Source organism: Oryx dammah, unplaced genomic scaffold (genome assembly GCF_014754425.2).
Source record: "Oryx dammah isolate SB20612 unplaced genomic scaffold, SCBI_Odam_1.1 HiC_scaffold_26, whole genome shotgun sequence".
NCBI classification, from domain to species: Eukaryota; Metazoa; Chordata; class Mammalia; order Artiodactyla; family Bovidae; genus Oryx; species Oryx dammah.
The window spans coordinates 55,163,376-55,180,277 of NW_024070210.1; the positions used below are offsets into that span (position 1 = coordinate 55,163,376).

General features: G+C 41.7%; 1 protein-coding gene across 6 annotated transcripts in view; it reads left to right on the forward strand.

The window, feature by feature from the left end:
- Positions 1 to 16,902, forward strand: part of TLN2 (talin 2) — a 496,933-nt gene that overhangs the window by 285,170 nt on the left and 194,861 nt on the right. For all 6 annotated transcript variants that reach the window (XM_040226669.1, XM_040226672.1, XM_040226673.1 and 3 more), the window contains 6 exons: positions 4,353 to 4,524; positions 6,794 to 6,891; positions 8,337 to 8,466; positions 9,356 to 9,508; positions 11,305 to 11,447; positions 13,047 to 13,174. In XM_040226669.1, coding sequence (XP_040082603.1) covers positions 4,389 to 4,524; positions 6,794 to 6,891; positions 8,337 to 8,466; positions 9,356 to 9,508; positions 11,305 to 11,447; positions 13,047 to 13,174 — 788 coding nt within the window. In that variant the 5' untranslated portion in view covers positions 4,353 to 4,388. The remainder of the gene's footprint in view (positions 1 to 4,352; positions 4,525 to 6,793; positions 6,892 to 8,336; positions 8,467 to 9,355; positions 9,509 to 11,304; positions 11,448 to 13,046; positions 13,175 to 16,902) is intronic.

Genomic DNA, 16,902 nt, shown 5'->3' on the forward strand with positions numbered 1-16,902 from the left:
GATCTTCCATCTCTGTTGCAGCACGCGGGATCTTCCATCTCTGTTGCCGCACGTGGGATCTTTAGTTGTGGCATTTGAACTCTTGGCTGTGGCACGGGGATCTAGTTCCCTGACCTGGGATGGAACCTGAGCACCCTCCATGGAGAGGGTGGAGTCTTAGCCACTGGACCACCAGAGAGGTCCCATACCTCCAGTTTTGTACTGGACTCTGCTCTACGTCTCACTAAATACATCCCAAAGAGACTGATTGGTGACTTTTCACCCCAACCTATGCCTTCCAGCAACTTTCTCCTCAGTCAGTGGCTTTTTCATTTTCCCAGTGGTTTTGGATAGAGACGTTCCTTCACCGTCAATGTTTTCTTCTTCTCTTCTTGCCTTCTTCTTCCCAGTGTTCTGGGCTTCTCTCCCACATTGCTTGTTGATTCGGCATCATCTGTCCTAGAACCCCCAGACCTCCGTTTGCCCCTTTCTCCCTGCTGCCCTAGTGTCTTCTTCCTGCTGAGCTCCTGTGCGGTCTGTCCTGCTGCTCAATTCTGCTCTCACCCCATGTCATGGCTCTGTCTTTCTGTGACTGAGTCTTTCTCTGCTTGGCTGCAGAGACCATTCATTTACTCTTCAGAAAATCCAATGATTAGGGTGGGAAGAGATGCTTCATGCAGGGACACTTATATTGTACAGCCTCCTGTTCCCAGGGAATGAAAAATATTAACCATCCCACTCTTTCTGGTGTATTGTATAAACAGCATCCATGATATCATTGAGTTTCACAGTCTTTCCCACTGACTGTTACCACCAGCCATGCTCATGGGGCTTCCCTGGTGGCTCAGACAGTGAAGAATGTGCCTGCAATGTGGGAGACCCAGTTTCAATCCCTGGGTTGGGAAGATCGCCTGGAGAAGGGAGTGGCTACCTACTCCAGTGTTCTTACCTGGGAAATTTCATGGACAGAGGAGCCTAGCAGGCTACAGTCCATGGGGTCCCAAAGAGTCGGACACAGCTGAGCCACTTTCGTTTTCATGCTCATGGATCTCAGGTTCAGGAATCCCCATAGTTGTCACCAGCCGCAGGAGAGAAACTAACCCATGGAGTGGTCTGCATCACAGCGGATCTGTCAATTTATCTCTAGAGTTGTTTTTATTGAAGTATAGTTGAAGTACAATATGATGTTAGTTTCAGCCGTACAGCATAGTGATTCAGTATTTTTGTGGATGATACTCCATTACAGGTTATGGGATAATGGCTGGAATTCCTTGTGCTATACAGTAGGTCTTTCTTGCTTATCTATTTTATACATAGTAGTTTGTATTTGTTAGTCTCACACCCTTAATTTGTCTCTCTCCTTTTCTTTTCCCCTTTAGTAATCACATGTTTTCTTTATCCATGAGTCTGATTCTGTTTTGCATATACATTCATTTGTATTATTTTTTAAATTCCATGTATAAGTGATACCATACATTTTGATTTCCTCAAATTGGAGAGTTGATTCATTAAATATGCCTATAAAAAGAGTTGAGTTGAACTTTATAGGCATACTGCATTTCATAGCACCTTGTTTTACTGTGCTTTACAGATACCACGTGTTTTGTTTTTTTTTTATAAATCAAGAGTTTGTGGCAACACTGAGTCAAACAATTGCTGTCACCATTTTTCCAACAGTGTTTGCTCACTTCATATCTCTGTTTTCCATGTTGGTAATCCTAACAGTATTTCAAACTTTTTCATTATTATATTTGTGATGTGACTGTTATAATTGTTTGGGGGAACTTTGAACTGCGTCCATACATGAGACAGGGAACTTAATTGATAAGTGTGCTCTGACTACTCTACTAAGCAGCCATCTCTCTCCCTCTCATCTGGCCTCTTCTATTCTCCGAAACACAGCAATATTGAAATTAGGCCAGTAAATAACCCTACAGTGGCCTCCAAATGGTCAAATAAATGGAAGAGTCTCACGACTCTCACTTTAAGTCCAAAGCTAGGAATGATTTCATTAGTGATAAAGGCCAAAACAGACCAAAAGCTAGGCCTTTTGTGCCAAGCAGTCAAGTTGTAAATGCAGAGAAAAAGTTCTCAAAGGAAATTAGAAGTACTATAGAGAAATCCTTTGTGAAAGGAAAGGTCAGTCAATACAGCAAAATTCACTGTTGTTTTAAGCAGTGGCCACAGCCAAACTAATCTTCAACCCTACTACCCTCATCAGTCAGCATTCATCAACATGACCTTCCACCAGCAAAACAATCACAACTTGCTAACAGCTCAGAGAATGGTTACCATTTTTTAGCAATAAAATACTTTCTGATAGAGTATATGTATTTTCTTTCCAGACATAATGGTATTGTACACTTAATAGACCACATTATTGTGTAAACATGACTTTTATATGCACGAGGAAACCAGAAAAATCCATGTGATTCACTCCATTTCAGTATCCCACTTTACTGTGATGGTCTGAAACCAAATCTGCAACATCTCCAAAGGATGCCTGCATATATGGCTTTGTAAGACCGCAGTATTGTAGGTGGAAAGCCATCGGATATTCTGAATAATTCAGTCTAGCCAGTGACCAGACTAGGGTCAGTTAATTTCGTTTAGAGCAGATTGTCAGCAAATACTGTTGTTTGTTAAGAAGTATATCTTGATATTTCTCAAGAAATATTTTCATGTTTTCATGGACAGAATTCATGCAGAAGGTAAGCAGAGGTCAGAATGACTTTACAGTTGGACAGACCAAATGGCTGCTGCGTGAGAGTGTGTGTACACCCTGCCCATGGATACCAGAGCTTCTGATTAAAAGTGTTCTCCATAGCCAAGTGACCAGAGTTGCTTGATATTAGGAAGCTAGTGGTCACTGAGGCTTGCTGAGAAGCAGATCGAGGCTCCCACCCCAGGCCTGGGCCTGGTCAGCCTGTTGTCCTCTCTGCCTGTGGCCACCTTGTTGCATCTTAGGGCTTCCATTCTCAGAGGGAGCTGTGGTGCTTACTTCCTGTAGATCTTCTCTAATGAAAGATAAGAAAGGAGGGTGAGCTTGCCACTCCTGAAGGTTTGTTATCCATGCCTTTCTAGGATTCTAATAGCTACTCGCTGTGAAGTGCCTTATTTTGGTTGCCAAAATGACAGTGAGCTGGGTAAGTCTGGGTTGGCTCCTCAGGTGCAGAGAAATGCCTCCCTTTTGCACCCAAGGCCTGCACTGATAGAGACTGGACTGGGCTGGGTGTCAGGGGTAAGTTTGGCCAAGGAATAGAACAGGTAATTGAAATAACCTAGAAGCGATCAACTTGGAAAGTGCATTTAATAGTTGGATTTAAAATGGCAAAAGAAGGCTTTTGTGAAATAATTCAAACCTAGCCTAAGCACCTATCTATTTTTAAAGCCATTGAACTGGGTAAGAAGTAAAATATCCCAGGCTTTGTCTGAATGAAAGAACAACTAAGTCATCTTTTTCTCTACATTGAGACCCCTGAAGAGTGTGAAGCTGCCTGGCAGACTGAGTGTTTAAAATATCTCACTCTGGCCTCATTAGTGATGGCTGTGCGTTGGCCTGGCATTGATGTCTGCTCAGGATTCAGTTCTTATATGAATTATGCAGGGCAGACAGCATAGCTCTCTTGTTGTGGGGAAATGGAAGCAGAGTGGCCAGTTGCTGTCTCCTGGGGATGGGTCTGGGCCTACAAGCCAAGTCTTCTGGTACAGATCTGGTGCAGTTTGGCTGTGAGAAGCACCCCCAGAGGGCAGAGGTGCTCCTCCTCTGTGCCCAGGAGCTGCTGGGGAGGGAGCCCTGTGATTGAGGGTACTGACAGGTGTCTACAGGAGACAGCAGTGGGTGGTCTGCCTCTCAGCTGAAGGACATTCACCTGGGAAACTCCTCTCTCCCTTGGGAAAACCCAACAGCTTCCCCAGTCCCTCAGATGGTAGAGAATCTGCCTGTAATGCAGGAGACGCAGGTTCGATCCCTGTGTGGGGAAGATCCCCTGGCAGAGAACATGGCTATGCACTCCAGTATTCTTGCCTGGAGAATCCCATGAACAGAGGAGCCTGGTGGGCTATATAGTCCATGGGGTTGCAAAGAGTTGGACGTGACTGACTAAAACTTGGATAAACCAAGCAGCCTGAGGAAGGAGCCTTGGTGAACGCCTGTAGTTCCCTCCTTCTGGGAGGCTCTCCTTGCCACGCTGTGGTAACTCCAAGACTGTGTGCTGCTGTCTTATTCTAAATTTTTTTAATTCGTAGTTTTGTCCAAAGCCGCCTCTTTAATTGCCATTTTATTCTTTTTAGATTTTTAAAGCTGATTCGGGTCTAAAATTTTTTTGTCCAGTTATCATGAATGTCACAGTTTGTCCCTTTGTGTTTTCCAGACACTCTAAGTGAGAGTCCTCAAATCTTCTGGGAAAATGGTGGCTCTGTCCTTAAAGATTTGTGTCCGCCACTGCAATGTGGTGAAGACCATGCAGTTTGAGCCATCAACGGCTGTGTACGATGCGTGTCGAGTCATTCGAGAAAGGGTACCCGAGGCGCAAACTGGCCAAGGTAGGTCATTGTTTATTTGCTGGCTGCTTGAAGTGTGTTTGTATGTTTTACCCTTGGTAGCTAAGGAAACAGAGGCTCTGCATATGTGCACAGGTCAGCTAGCGTATATGTTTCAAATGAAATTCTTATCCTGGACCTTACTCGCCTCGTATGTAAAACTTGTAATGACATCATTGTGGTTCTGCCAGTGAACCGGCATCGTCATGATGTCCCTTTCATACTTCAGCAATGTGTTCCGTAGTTTACAAATCACTTTTTGATATAAAGGCTTATAGAATACAGATGAAGTTGCTCTAACAGTTATTGCTTTTGTGTATCCTGAGCCCTGTTTCACTGTTTCTACTGCCAGCAGCCTGAAGAAGACGAACTCCCATCAGGACCCAGGGCTAGCATCATATTTCAAGTACTTTGCAGGGGCTTCTAATCTTTATCTCAAACCTTAAAAAAAAAATCATGATACATGTTTTGTTTAATGTTTGGTTAAACCACTGACCACAGTTAATCTGAGTTTAAACAAGTCAGTCATAGAAGTTTATTTTCCATTTCCCTTTGTCTTCTCTCTACATTTCCTTCCTTTATTTAGTGTTTGACTGATGCATAAGAAATTGAGGTTACTCCTGAATTCATAAGCCTTTAGTGTGAAAATGGAATAAAACTTTCCTTAAAAATTGGAATCATAAAAATCAAACATTCAAAGACAGTTATTGTTAGGCATGGGTCTTCTTGAAAAGTTCTGTTACTCACAAAACCACAAATCTTTTGGTCCAAAAGCAGTGTCTATATTATTCAAAACACTGTTATTCCTAGATTAACCCACCTCCCCCCCCCCCAAAAAAAATAAAGTTTGCCCAGGTTCCCAAGTTCTGGTTATCCAATCATTTCTGATGTTTTTACTTTTCTGTTACTGTTTATTCTCAGACTTTTTTTAAACTTTGTTTGAGTTGGATTGCTATAAAGGTCTGGTGAAGATACAAACCTTTATAGATCTTGAAGTTGTTTTTCTAAGAAACAACAGGAGCTCTGGCCCTCATCTGGGTCTCTGAGGTTTCCTTGAATTACATTTAGGAAGAGACACATCTTGAGACAGGAAATGATACCGCTTTCCTCCTGCCTCCACCATCTTGTACTTCCTGGGTTCAGTTCAGTTCAGTCACTCAGTCGTGTCCGACTCTTTGCGACCTCATGAATTGCAGCACACCAGGCTTCCCTGTCCATCACCAACTCCCAGAGATCACTCAAAGTCATGTCCATCGAGTCAGTGATGCCATCCAGCCATCTCATCCTCTGTGGTCTCCTTCTCCTCCTGCCCCCAATCCCTCCCAGCATCAGAGTCTTTTCCAATGAGTCAACTCTTCGCATGAGGTGGCCAAAGTACTGGAGTTCAGCTTTAGCATCATTCCTTCCAAAGAACACCCAGGACTGATCTCCTTTAGGAGGGACTGGTTGGATCTCCTTGCAGTCCAAGGGACTCTCAAGAGTCTTCTCCAACACCACAGTTCAAAAGCATCAATTCTTCAGTGTTCAGCTTTCTTCACAGTCCAACTCTCACATCCATACAGGACTACTGGAAAAACCATAGCCTTGACTAGATGGACCTTTGTTGGCAAAGTAATGTCTCTGCTTTTGAGACAGGAAATGATACCGCTTTCCTCCTGCCTCCACCATCTTGTACTTCCTTGGTTAAATTAAGGGATTTCTGTGTAGAACACAGGGTTTAACTCATCCAACTTTACTCATAATTTGATGGTACAGGGAGCAGAGACTTCACCTCATGGGAACTCTCTCTTTTATTTTGTAATGCCATGTGGGGGTGATGGAAGGATTATGCCAAGTATAAAGTCTCCATCAGCCCCTCTTTACCTGAGTGGCCTTGGACTCGAGTGATTATTTCCGTAGTCTCTCATGAGTTCTTAGCCTGACTTTTAAAGCACATGGTAGGAAACAAAAGCCCAGTTCAGTAACAAGAAATTTAGACTGCTTTGTTTTTGGTGTTTCCCTAAACTTTAGACACACCTACTCCCCACTGGTTTTAAGAAACCTGAGCCTCATATGTGGGTGCTGGTTTTGCAGCTCAGCTCTTATTCTTCTCAATCTGTTTTAGTCCCAGTGGCTGCTCATGTTTGGAGAATGAAGTATTTCTCTGATGAAGGAGACCGCCTCCTTCAGCCTCACCTTGCATCCTGGGAAGTCAGCAGATTCAAGGGCCTGGAAGTCAGTGATGGGTTCATCATCACTTTTCCTTTTATTTTTCCTTCTGTTTTCCCTCCAGCTTCTGACTATGGGCTATTTCTCTCAGATGAAGACCCCAGGAAAGGAATTTGGCTGGAAGCAGGCAGAACACTGGATTACTACATGTTGAGAAATGGGGTATGTTGTTGATCTTTCTTTGATTTTTCATCACTTTCTTCCTAGGCCTTCCATAGAAGGCAACATGATTATGCTTCAAAGAAAAGGAGGGATTGGAAAGTCTATTTTGATTTCAAAGCATTGTTTAATAGTTTTGATGTAATGTGTTTTGTAAAGTCTGCCCAGGTTAGTGATAGGAAATATCAACAGTCCAAATTCTTGAAACTTCACAGAGTAATTAAAGCAGCATGAGGCTATGATTTTAAGCTATTTTGACATGCTGTTGTTCAACCTTGGTATTTATGAAATAGAGCATTTCCCTCTAAGTATGTAGGAAGTTCCCTGGTGACTGGTGATAGAAAGTAAGGATCCAGAGGGAACAAAAATGTTGTTCATTCTGTCTATCAAGCTATCTATCTATCTATCTATCCTAAAGATTGTCAGAGGTTAAATCATAACCAGTGTTTTTGCTTTTATAAAAAAGTTCATATTAGCTGTGTTTAATCACTATCAGTAATATTAACAACAAAAATGGTTGTGTTGTGGAAGTAGGAAGAAATAATGAGTAAAAAGTAATGAGTAATGGGAAACCATATTCAGTATCGTATAATAACATATAATGGAAGATGCCCTGAAAAAATGTACGTTTGTAACTGAATCACTTTGCTGTATACCTGAAACAAATACAATGTGTAAATCAACTATACTTCAATTTTTTTTAATGTTTTATAATCTGTTCAACTTAACTTCTGAGGTATACTGGGTTTTGATGTACAGAATAGACATATCAGATTAGTCAAACTTCTGAAATATACTGGATTTTGATGTACAGAATAGAAGTATCAGATTAGTCAATATTCCATAAATGAGAGTGAAGTATGAGGTGCCAGTTAATTTTCCTTCCATAGTTCTATTTTTAAGAAGTGTAGTAAAAGAGAAATCTCTTATTTAGACATAACTCTCAAACTTATTACCTTTTTGGTTTTGTCATTATCGTGAAAACCACTTTTATGGTGAAATACCATTACATGAAGAATTATGGGGGCATTATTTATGTCTTTTATGACATATATATACAAATCACTTATTACTGTGTAAGAGACCATTGGAGAAGCACAATCTTTTCAAAAAACAAGTAGGCATTTTCCCTTGCTAATTCTCATTACAGCAGATCATTCTCAGCCTTTCAGAAGGACATAGGGTACTTTGACTTTATAGAGGTTAGTCTTCAGTAACTGAGGTATAAGTAGTACTTCTGGGGGTGCAATTTTACTATCAGATTTTAAAGAAATCTTTATGTAAGCAGTTTAGCACTGGAGATTCTGTATTAGTGGCAAAAATCTTGTGAAAAATTAGAAGGAGGGAATCAGAGGGAGCTAGGGAAAATTCTTTTATTAAAGAGAAGTATCCAAGTTTATTAACTAATTTCCCATGCAACATGAAATGTTTGCATGATTTTGCTCTAGGATATTTTGGAATATAAAAAGAAACAGAGACCTCAGAAAATTCGGATGCTCGATGGATCCGTGAAAACGGTGATGGTGGACGACTCCAAGACGGTTGGGGAACTCCTGGTTACTATCTGCAGCAGGATAGGTGAGTGTTCACATGCCAAGCTTCTGGATTTTGCTTTGTTTTTAATAACATGCCTCTCCTTTTTTCACCCACTTTGGGTGTCTAGGCAATTTTAAACATATCATAACACATTGACTTTGGCGCAATCCCAAGAGAGTGTGTTCATTTTCCTGATTTGCAAACCGGCTAACTGGTATTGTAAACACTTAAGCGTCTCTCTGAGTCACAAGTGAGAGCTTTTATTTCCTTTTCAAAATAAGATGAATTCTCCAATTGAAAATAATGTTTCTGAAATCATATGGTTCAGGCTCCCACCCATGACTGGGAGATTCTGTCTAAGCATCACTGACTCCCATTACCTCCTAAAGATTCATGGGGACAGCCTATACAAGCATATTAGACATTGGCCCCCCTCCGCCCCCACCTTGCTTCTATTCGTCTCCTCAAAGAACAAGTCTGTCTCCTTTCTATTGGGTTGGCCAAAATGTTTGTTTGGTTTTTGGTAACGTCTTACAGATGTTACACTGTATGAACCGGCTTGAATATTTGAAGAAAGTGGCCTTTCCTATCTTATTTTTCTCATGAAAATGAAGCCCAGGTCCTTCAGACACTGCTTGTTTGACATGGTCTTACCTTCCTCTGTTCTATTTCTACTTTGTTCTTACTACTCAAAAATTACTCAGGAGACTTTAGCATGACGTTGGAATGTGACTTAACTAGTGGAGGACCCTCCTTTGTGGCCAGTTACTTGATGCATGCTCCCTGGAGTGACCCTGACTTTCCACCTTGGCAAGGCTTCTTTCTGTCCTTCATTCCCAGGGACTCCTTGGAGTATTACAGGCCCCAGGACGAAAGGGACTGATGGCAGTGTAGTCACTAATCTAATTGATAAACTCATTGATAATTTTAGGAATTACAAACTATGAAGAATACTCTTTAATCCAAGAAACAATTGAAGAAAAGAAAGAAGAAGGGACGGGTACGCTAAAAAAAGACAGGACACTGTTAAGAGATGAGAGGAAGATGGAGAAGCTGAAGGCCAAGCTTCACACGGATGACGACTGTGAGTGTCCAGGGAGGAAGTGTGATGTGGACACATGGGCTGCCCAGCCTGTCTCCTCTCCCATAATTTGTATGGTCCAGAACAGAGGTCTTTATTCCTTTGTTTTATTTCATCTATGAATATTTGGGTCTATGTCACTAAAAGAAAAAGACACTTAAGGGGGAAAAAAGTGATAATAGCATTTCACACCTAAAAGGTAATCTTTTAATGTCAAATATATTCATGTTTACAGTTTCTGTATTGCCTTCTAAAAAAAGCTCTTTTGTTAGCAGTTTGAACTAGGGTCCAAATAAGCTTGGATGAAAGCCTGCTTAACTCTTTTAGTCCCAAGGCTTTCTTTCCATCTCTCTCTCTCTCTCTCTCTCTCTCTTTTTTTTTGCCTTGTAATTATTGAGGGGAAAAACCTGTATTGTTACTTGTATAAAATTTTCTATATTCTGGATATTGTTAGATGCCTGCAGTGTCATCTAACATGTTCATATGTCCCTTTTAATTCCTGAGTTCTGGAGGCTTGATCAGATATGTGTATCTATGTTTAAGAATAGTGACTCCTATGTGGTACGTCCATTGGGAAGCTGAATTTGATTGTTTCCTTTTTGTGACGTTAACAGCCTTGGATGACTATTGCTTCGATTTCCATAGGGGTTACAAAATAGTGATATAATTCCACCACAGGAAAATCCTTTTCTATGGCTACAGAGTTAATGTACAGAAAAACAAGTATGTGTATACCATGTGTCCCCAGAGCCTGTGTTTTGTGCACTGGCTGACATCTCCCCAACACACCTTCCCAGAAGGATCATACTTTATGCACTTTTCACTCAGACCTTCCCAACTTCTTACTTTCTTTCATTGTTCTTTCTCTTGCTGTTGCATTGGGAAGATGTCATCCTTGTCCTTATGTTCGTTGGACTTCAGTGGGGCTTTCATTTCCTCTGACCCTCTCTCCAGTCTCTCTCTCTCTCTCTCTTTTTTTTTTTTCTTTTTGCTTCATTCAATTTCCAGTTGCATGCTTCTTTCCAGGTGAGACCTTCGTAGACAAATCCTGAGGATTATACTGTGCATGTTGCTCTCTGGGCTAGTGTGGGAGAGGAGGTCCATTCGATACATTCCCGGTGCTAAAGTCAAGGCTTGTTAATAAATACTTGCTCTCAGTATGTGTGTGTGTGTGTGTGTGTTGAGCCTGGGGAGGAGTATAGGAATGAGAGCTGTGGGAAGTGTAGAGGAACGATCCATCCCCATGCATCTAGGTATCAGGCCAGTATTTTCTAAATGAGTGAGATTACTGGTGGGCCATGTGCAGGGTTCTGCCCTCCCCTACTCCTCAGTGTCCTGTCCTCTCCTGGTCCCATTACTTCCAGTTTCCTCCTCTTTTCTGCCTAAGGTCAAGGGTAGTAACTCATTATGCTCAGAGTTTATAAATTATTTCACCTGATCAGAGTAAAGACCAGTCTTGACTTAAAAGAAAATACAGACTTGATTGTCTTGGCTTAAAGCACTGTTTTCCTTGTTTCTTCCTCCACTCAAGGAATCGGCATATTATAAATTCATTGTAGGGTTTTACTAACTTAGGAATAGCCATGAACTTCTCTGTCATTTGCTTTTTCATATGTCATGTAGTATGCATCCAATTACTTTGCCAAGTTAAAGAGCTCAGGTTTAATCTAAGAAGCAACTATAACTGGATATGAGCATATTAAAAATCCACATCTGCATCATGCTGCTGTTTTGGTTAATCCCCTTGAACTAAGAGGAAAAGTAGACACAGTTCTTTCATATGTCATCTTGCATTGCAGTAAATTGGCTGGATCACAGCCGAACATTCAGAGAACAAGGAGTAGATGAAAATGAAACCCTGCTGCTTAGACGGAAGTTCTTTTACTCTGATCAGAATGTGGACTCAAGAGACCCCGTGCAGCTGAACTTGCTCTATGTTCAGGTACAGTATCGAATGCTCAGACCCTGAGGTTGGTGAGCTTTCCAGAACTCTGGCTGTGGTTGGTGGAGGGCAGGAACTGGGCTCTGGTTCTTGCCGTGTCTGTGACATTCTCTTTTCAATCATGTTGAGTTGTGGTGCAGGTTGACGTCCACTGTGAGCTGCCAGCCATCCTGAGAGGGGCTTTGGTTGGCTTCCCAGCGGGGGTCCTGGTAGCCACTGCAGTCTCTCTCTGTCTCCTGGCTTTGCAGGAAATAGCTGGCTCACCATTCACATGTACTACCGCTTTCTTAGCGCACTAGAAAACAAGGATGGATATTGGTCAGAAAATCAGTCTTTCTCATTAACTGAAAGATATTCTCTCAATAACGTTTTAAATTTTTACCATTAACCAATTGTTTAAACTCAGATGAATCATTCAATTTATCTGAGTTGCAGTTACCCAGTATGTAAATGTGGGCTTTGACTAGACAGTCCTGAAGACTTCTGTTGGCTCAAGGAAAACAGCTTCCTTCCTCTCTTACTTCTTTCATTCTTCCCTGTATTCCTTCTCTTTCCTCTCCTTTTACTTATCAACCTATTGGCTCATAGAAATAACGTGGGAGGGGGAGGGTCAGCAAAATGCAGCCACGATGTTGCCTGTATCTATAAATATTAAAGTGTTATTGGAACCACATCTCATCTGTTTACGTATTGCACATTGGTAAATCCCCTTCTTTATCACATACTTGTCTACATATTGTCAGTGGCAGCACTCTTATTCTGATGGCAGAGTTCAGTAGAGACAGAGACCCATGGCCCAGAAGATGTAATTTGTTTACTCTCCGGCATTTTACAGGAAAACTTTGCTGGCCCCCAAGTTAGTGGATGGAGGAAGGGCTTGGAGAAATGAGGCTGGTAGGCCAGAATGGAGAGAGAGATCCAGACAATAAGAAAATGCTTGTTGGTTTAAGGCTCAGGGCCATAGGTCAGAGTGTACATCTGAAAGTGTTCTGGGGGTCATTTAACTGGAGAAAGGAAAGACAATAAATAGCAACACAAGTGAGGGGTCAGGAAACAGGAGAAAGATTTCAAGTGCAGTGCCTTCCTGATTCCTGGGCTGTGTATTTGCTTATCATTTCACCCAGATGTCTGCAGTACTGAGTGTTTGTCTGTTCTGTTTATCTTGGGGTGAGGATTGGGTTGATTTTACTTCTAGGTAATTCTTCTATTAACTTTATCACTTAGGGTCATAAAAATCTATTGCATTTCTGTCCCCTATGAATCTGGTCATTATATGAGGATTTCCCTTTGCCCCTTTATTTTTCACAATCACTTCTACCTCCCTAGATTGCACTCAAGCTTTAGTTTTAATATATTGGACATTGCTAATGCCTTCCATCCATAGGCAATTTGGGCACGGACTTGTTTTCCCTTTGCATTAATTCTGCAGCGCTGCAGTCGCTCACAGCATCCTGAATGAATGCCTCGCTCTGGGTTGGCTGGCACGCTTCCCCTCATTTCCCCAGAGAGGGTAGGCTTGGGTGCCAGGAACATGGCACCGGAGAAATTGTGTTGGTCCCCCCAAGCTCCTGATGCTTTTTGCTTCCTCTTGTGTTGCAGGCTCGGGATGATATCCTGAATGGCTCCCACCCTGTCTCCTTCGAGAAAGCATGTGAGTTTGGTGGATTTCAAGCCCAGATTCAATTCGGACCTCATGTGGAGCATAAACACAAGCCTGGATTCTTAGAGTAAATGACCATTTGGTTTTCTTTTTTCTCTTGTTTTCACTATTTATTTTTGAGCTTGTTATGCAACATACACACTGTAGTTTTGGTCAGTTGTGAGACTGTTAGCTTTTACTTGATTCAATATATGATGACATTTGTGGGCCTTGGAGAAAGCAAGGGGCCTAGAAATTCAGTGTTGGGATGACTATGAAGATGGCTTGTTCCACTTTTGGGCAGGGTGTGTTTTCCTCTGGACCACAGGGTCTGCGGTACCCCTCCAAGCTGTTGTCTAAGGCAGTGGTCCCCAACCTTTTGACACCTGGGGCCAATTTCATGGAAGATAATTTTCCCAGGAATAGAGTAGTGGAGGATGGCTTCAGGATGATTCAAACACTTTACATTTATTGTGTACTTTATTTCTATTATATTACATTGTGATGTATGAGAATTTAATATGAGAATCAGCCACTGCTGATCTGACAGGAGACGGGGCTCAGACAGTAATGGCAGCCATAGAGAGCAGTTATCAGTGCTCACTTCTTGCTATGTAGCCCAGTTCCTAACAGGCCATGGACCCAGTACCAGAGGTTGGGGACCCCTGATCTAGGTTCTCTCTAAAATTGAGATACTCGCTTTTCCCATCTTCTGAAATCTCTGCTCTTTACAATATTACTTTTTCATATGGGGCAGCATTTTGTCATGTTGCATTTCTTTTAAAGACTCCAGTATTAGAACAACAGAGTATAAAAGAGAGAGTTTCACATCATTTAGTATAATTAATGAAATTGTCACTGCTCTGAAAAGGTGTGATGTATATATTTTTAAATACTGGCTCTACACTTCCCACACATCTGGTCTTTGGTTTGCTTTTATGAAATGATGGGGGTGATTTTTCTGGCTCAACACTTACGGGTTCAAGAGAAAGCTAACCCTCAGATTCATCACGGCCCCACTGAACATGGGCCTTAGGACTGGGTTTCCTAGAGATGTCCAGCAGACAAGCCTCACCATGTGTAGGCAGCTGTTTGTCAGAGCTCATCTTCCCCTCTGGTTTGGCCTGGGCTTCTCCAAGGATTTTGTCTCTTTCTTTCTCTGATACTATTTCTTTCCTTTATCTGGTTTCCCCCACTTTTTCTTTCTCTCTTCCACTTCCTCTTAGATCCGATGAAATATTTGGCTGAGCCAAAAATATCACAACAGGCCGTCTTAACCTGGTCAAAATCATGCTCGCACCTAGAGTGAGCTTTTGTAGAGGCTTTGCAAGCGGGAACCTGACAGGAATGCCAGCCGGGGCGGGTAGGCACCATCTGTTCTCTAGGATGCACCAGTGTGAGGCGCATTGAGTACGTCATTCATCATATTGTATCTGAGTGTATTGAAAGGAGACAATAACAACTGCCTGACCTCACTTTTGCTTTGGTGGAAGGTAACTGGGACCAGCACATGCCCTGAGGTAAGAAGGAAATCAGACTTCTCTCCGGGTGGCAGAGAATGCCTCGGCCATGTGCTGTTGGGTCTAAACTGAGTTGTTATTAAAAAAAAGAAAAACTCTCCCCTTGGGTTGAATCCCAGGGAGCCCTTCCAAAGTGATGCTTTGTCCTACAGTATTCCGTATAGCGACCTTGAGTCTGAGACTAGCTCTAAGCAGGTCCTGTCATTAACTTTGTTCTGCATCCTCCAAATGACTCATTTGGCCAAGGTCCTCAGGGCCACTTGTATCCAGTTGGTCTGACTTCCTTCCTGCAGGAGCCTTGGAAATTTGCCTTTCTCTGTGCTTATACCTCAGATGCCTTCCAGAAAACCACGTGCGCATGAGCTTTTAGTTACTCTCACCCTCCCATATTCTGCCCTCACAGTTGGTCCCTCAGATACATTTGGTATCGTAAACCTATGGATTATGGCCACGGAAACTGACAAGACAAAGAATTAAGCCCCCAAGGGAAGAAATGTATTTTGTTTCTTTGAGTGACTGATGAAGCATGGGAGAAAGTGAAGAGATTTATGAACCAAAAAGTTTTACATGTTTAGTTTTTAAGCTTTCATACCTGTGAGCCTGTGTGGCCCTGATCAGAAGGTGATCCAAATTCAGCCTTTTATTGGGTACTTCAAATGATGCTACCCTGGTCATTTTATTTATGCCTTTTCTCTGGAGCTTTTGGACAGATTATCCTCAGGGCCTCCTTGTGAATTGAACAAGCAGTATATTTTGTGCTGTGGATGCAGAAGAAGCAGCAGAGAGGAGAAGTGGCTTGTCCATGGTTACATAGACTTTTTCTGCAGATAGCTTCTGACTCCTCACATTGCGATTTACATTTTTTACAAACAGATGTCTACTTGGAGGGCAAAGTTGCCCCCTTCACTGGTCTCCCAGTGTGCAGCAAGATTAGGAAAGTACTTTAAAATGTGATCACAGGATTCTTTGGTCTCTTTGCTCTGTTACAAGTTGTGCCTGTTACATCCCAGTGAGTATCATCACACCACCAACTGCTTGTGTGTGGATTACATGCAGTATCAGAGCACTGGTATTGCTCATACACTGTCTCCTGGGACTTACAGGCTATCGAATGTGGCACACCTACACTCTATTAAAGATGTACCTTCTCTTAGTAGTGTGAGGTCACCAAGGTTAAGCAATTGTGTTCAACTTTCCTGTTTCTGAGATTATGGTATAAAGCTCAGGACTCTAGTAGTATATATATCCTTACTCAGGTTCCAGATTAAAACAAGCTTATTGTGCCTCATAGAAATTATTTTCCTTATGAATTTGATTTACTCTTTAATTAGGCCAAGTTTAGTCTAGGTAATGAGGCATTTTTATTTAATGTAGATGTTTAATTGTGTATATCATTGCACATACATTACAGGTAAAAACTTGCCTGAGAATATTCATCTCCTTTTAAACAAAACAGTGAGGTCACAGTTCCCTGACTGCATGTTGGATAGTCTGAGACCTTTCAGGGTTAGAGTCCTTGTGCTGTCCCTGGTGACAAACCATGTCTGTTAGTCTTTGTTTTTCACCATCTTGCTGTCATATATATACTGTTGGCTTTGAACAATTCACAGTTTAAAAAGAAATAGAAGATTGGCCTTGTCACACAGCCTGGTTGAAGCTAAAGCCAGGCAGAGATTTTAGTCACATAGCTTTTGGGTAAGGTACACGGAGGTGTGTTTAATGACTTTAATTCCTTTCTTTTTAACTTTTAACTATAAAATTAATTTTCTTTTAATTTTTTGAAAATTTGTGTAGCACTTGTGCTCAAAGTCAGCATACTATGGACCTTTTTTTTTTTTTTAAAAAAAAGCTTTATTGAGGAATAATTGGGAATAATTGACAACTATGTATATTTTAAAGTATGCAACTTGATGATATGATGTCCATATACATACAGAATGATTACCAAGATCAAAATAACCAACATATCCATTACCTCACATTGTGTGTGTGTCTCTATGTGTGTGTGTTGAGAATGCTTATCGACTCAGCAACTTTTAAGTACACTGTACCATGTTATTAACTATAGTTGTAATGCTGTGTGCTAGATTCTTACTGTAAATTTCATACACTTTGGCCTGTGTTACCCAGTTTACCTCTCTCTCCCAACCCTCGCATCCACCATTTCTATTTTCTGTTTCTGTGAGAACGGCTTAAGAAAGAACTCTGTGTGTAAGTGATACCGTATGTATCGTTTTGGTCACTGTCTGGCTTATGTCACTTAGCATGTTGCCCTCTGAGTTCACCTGTGTTGCCA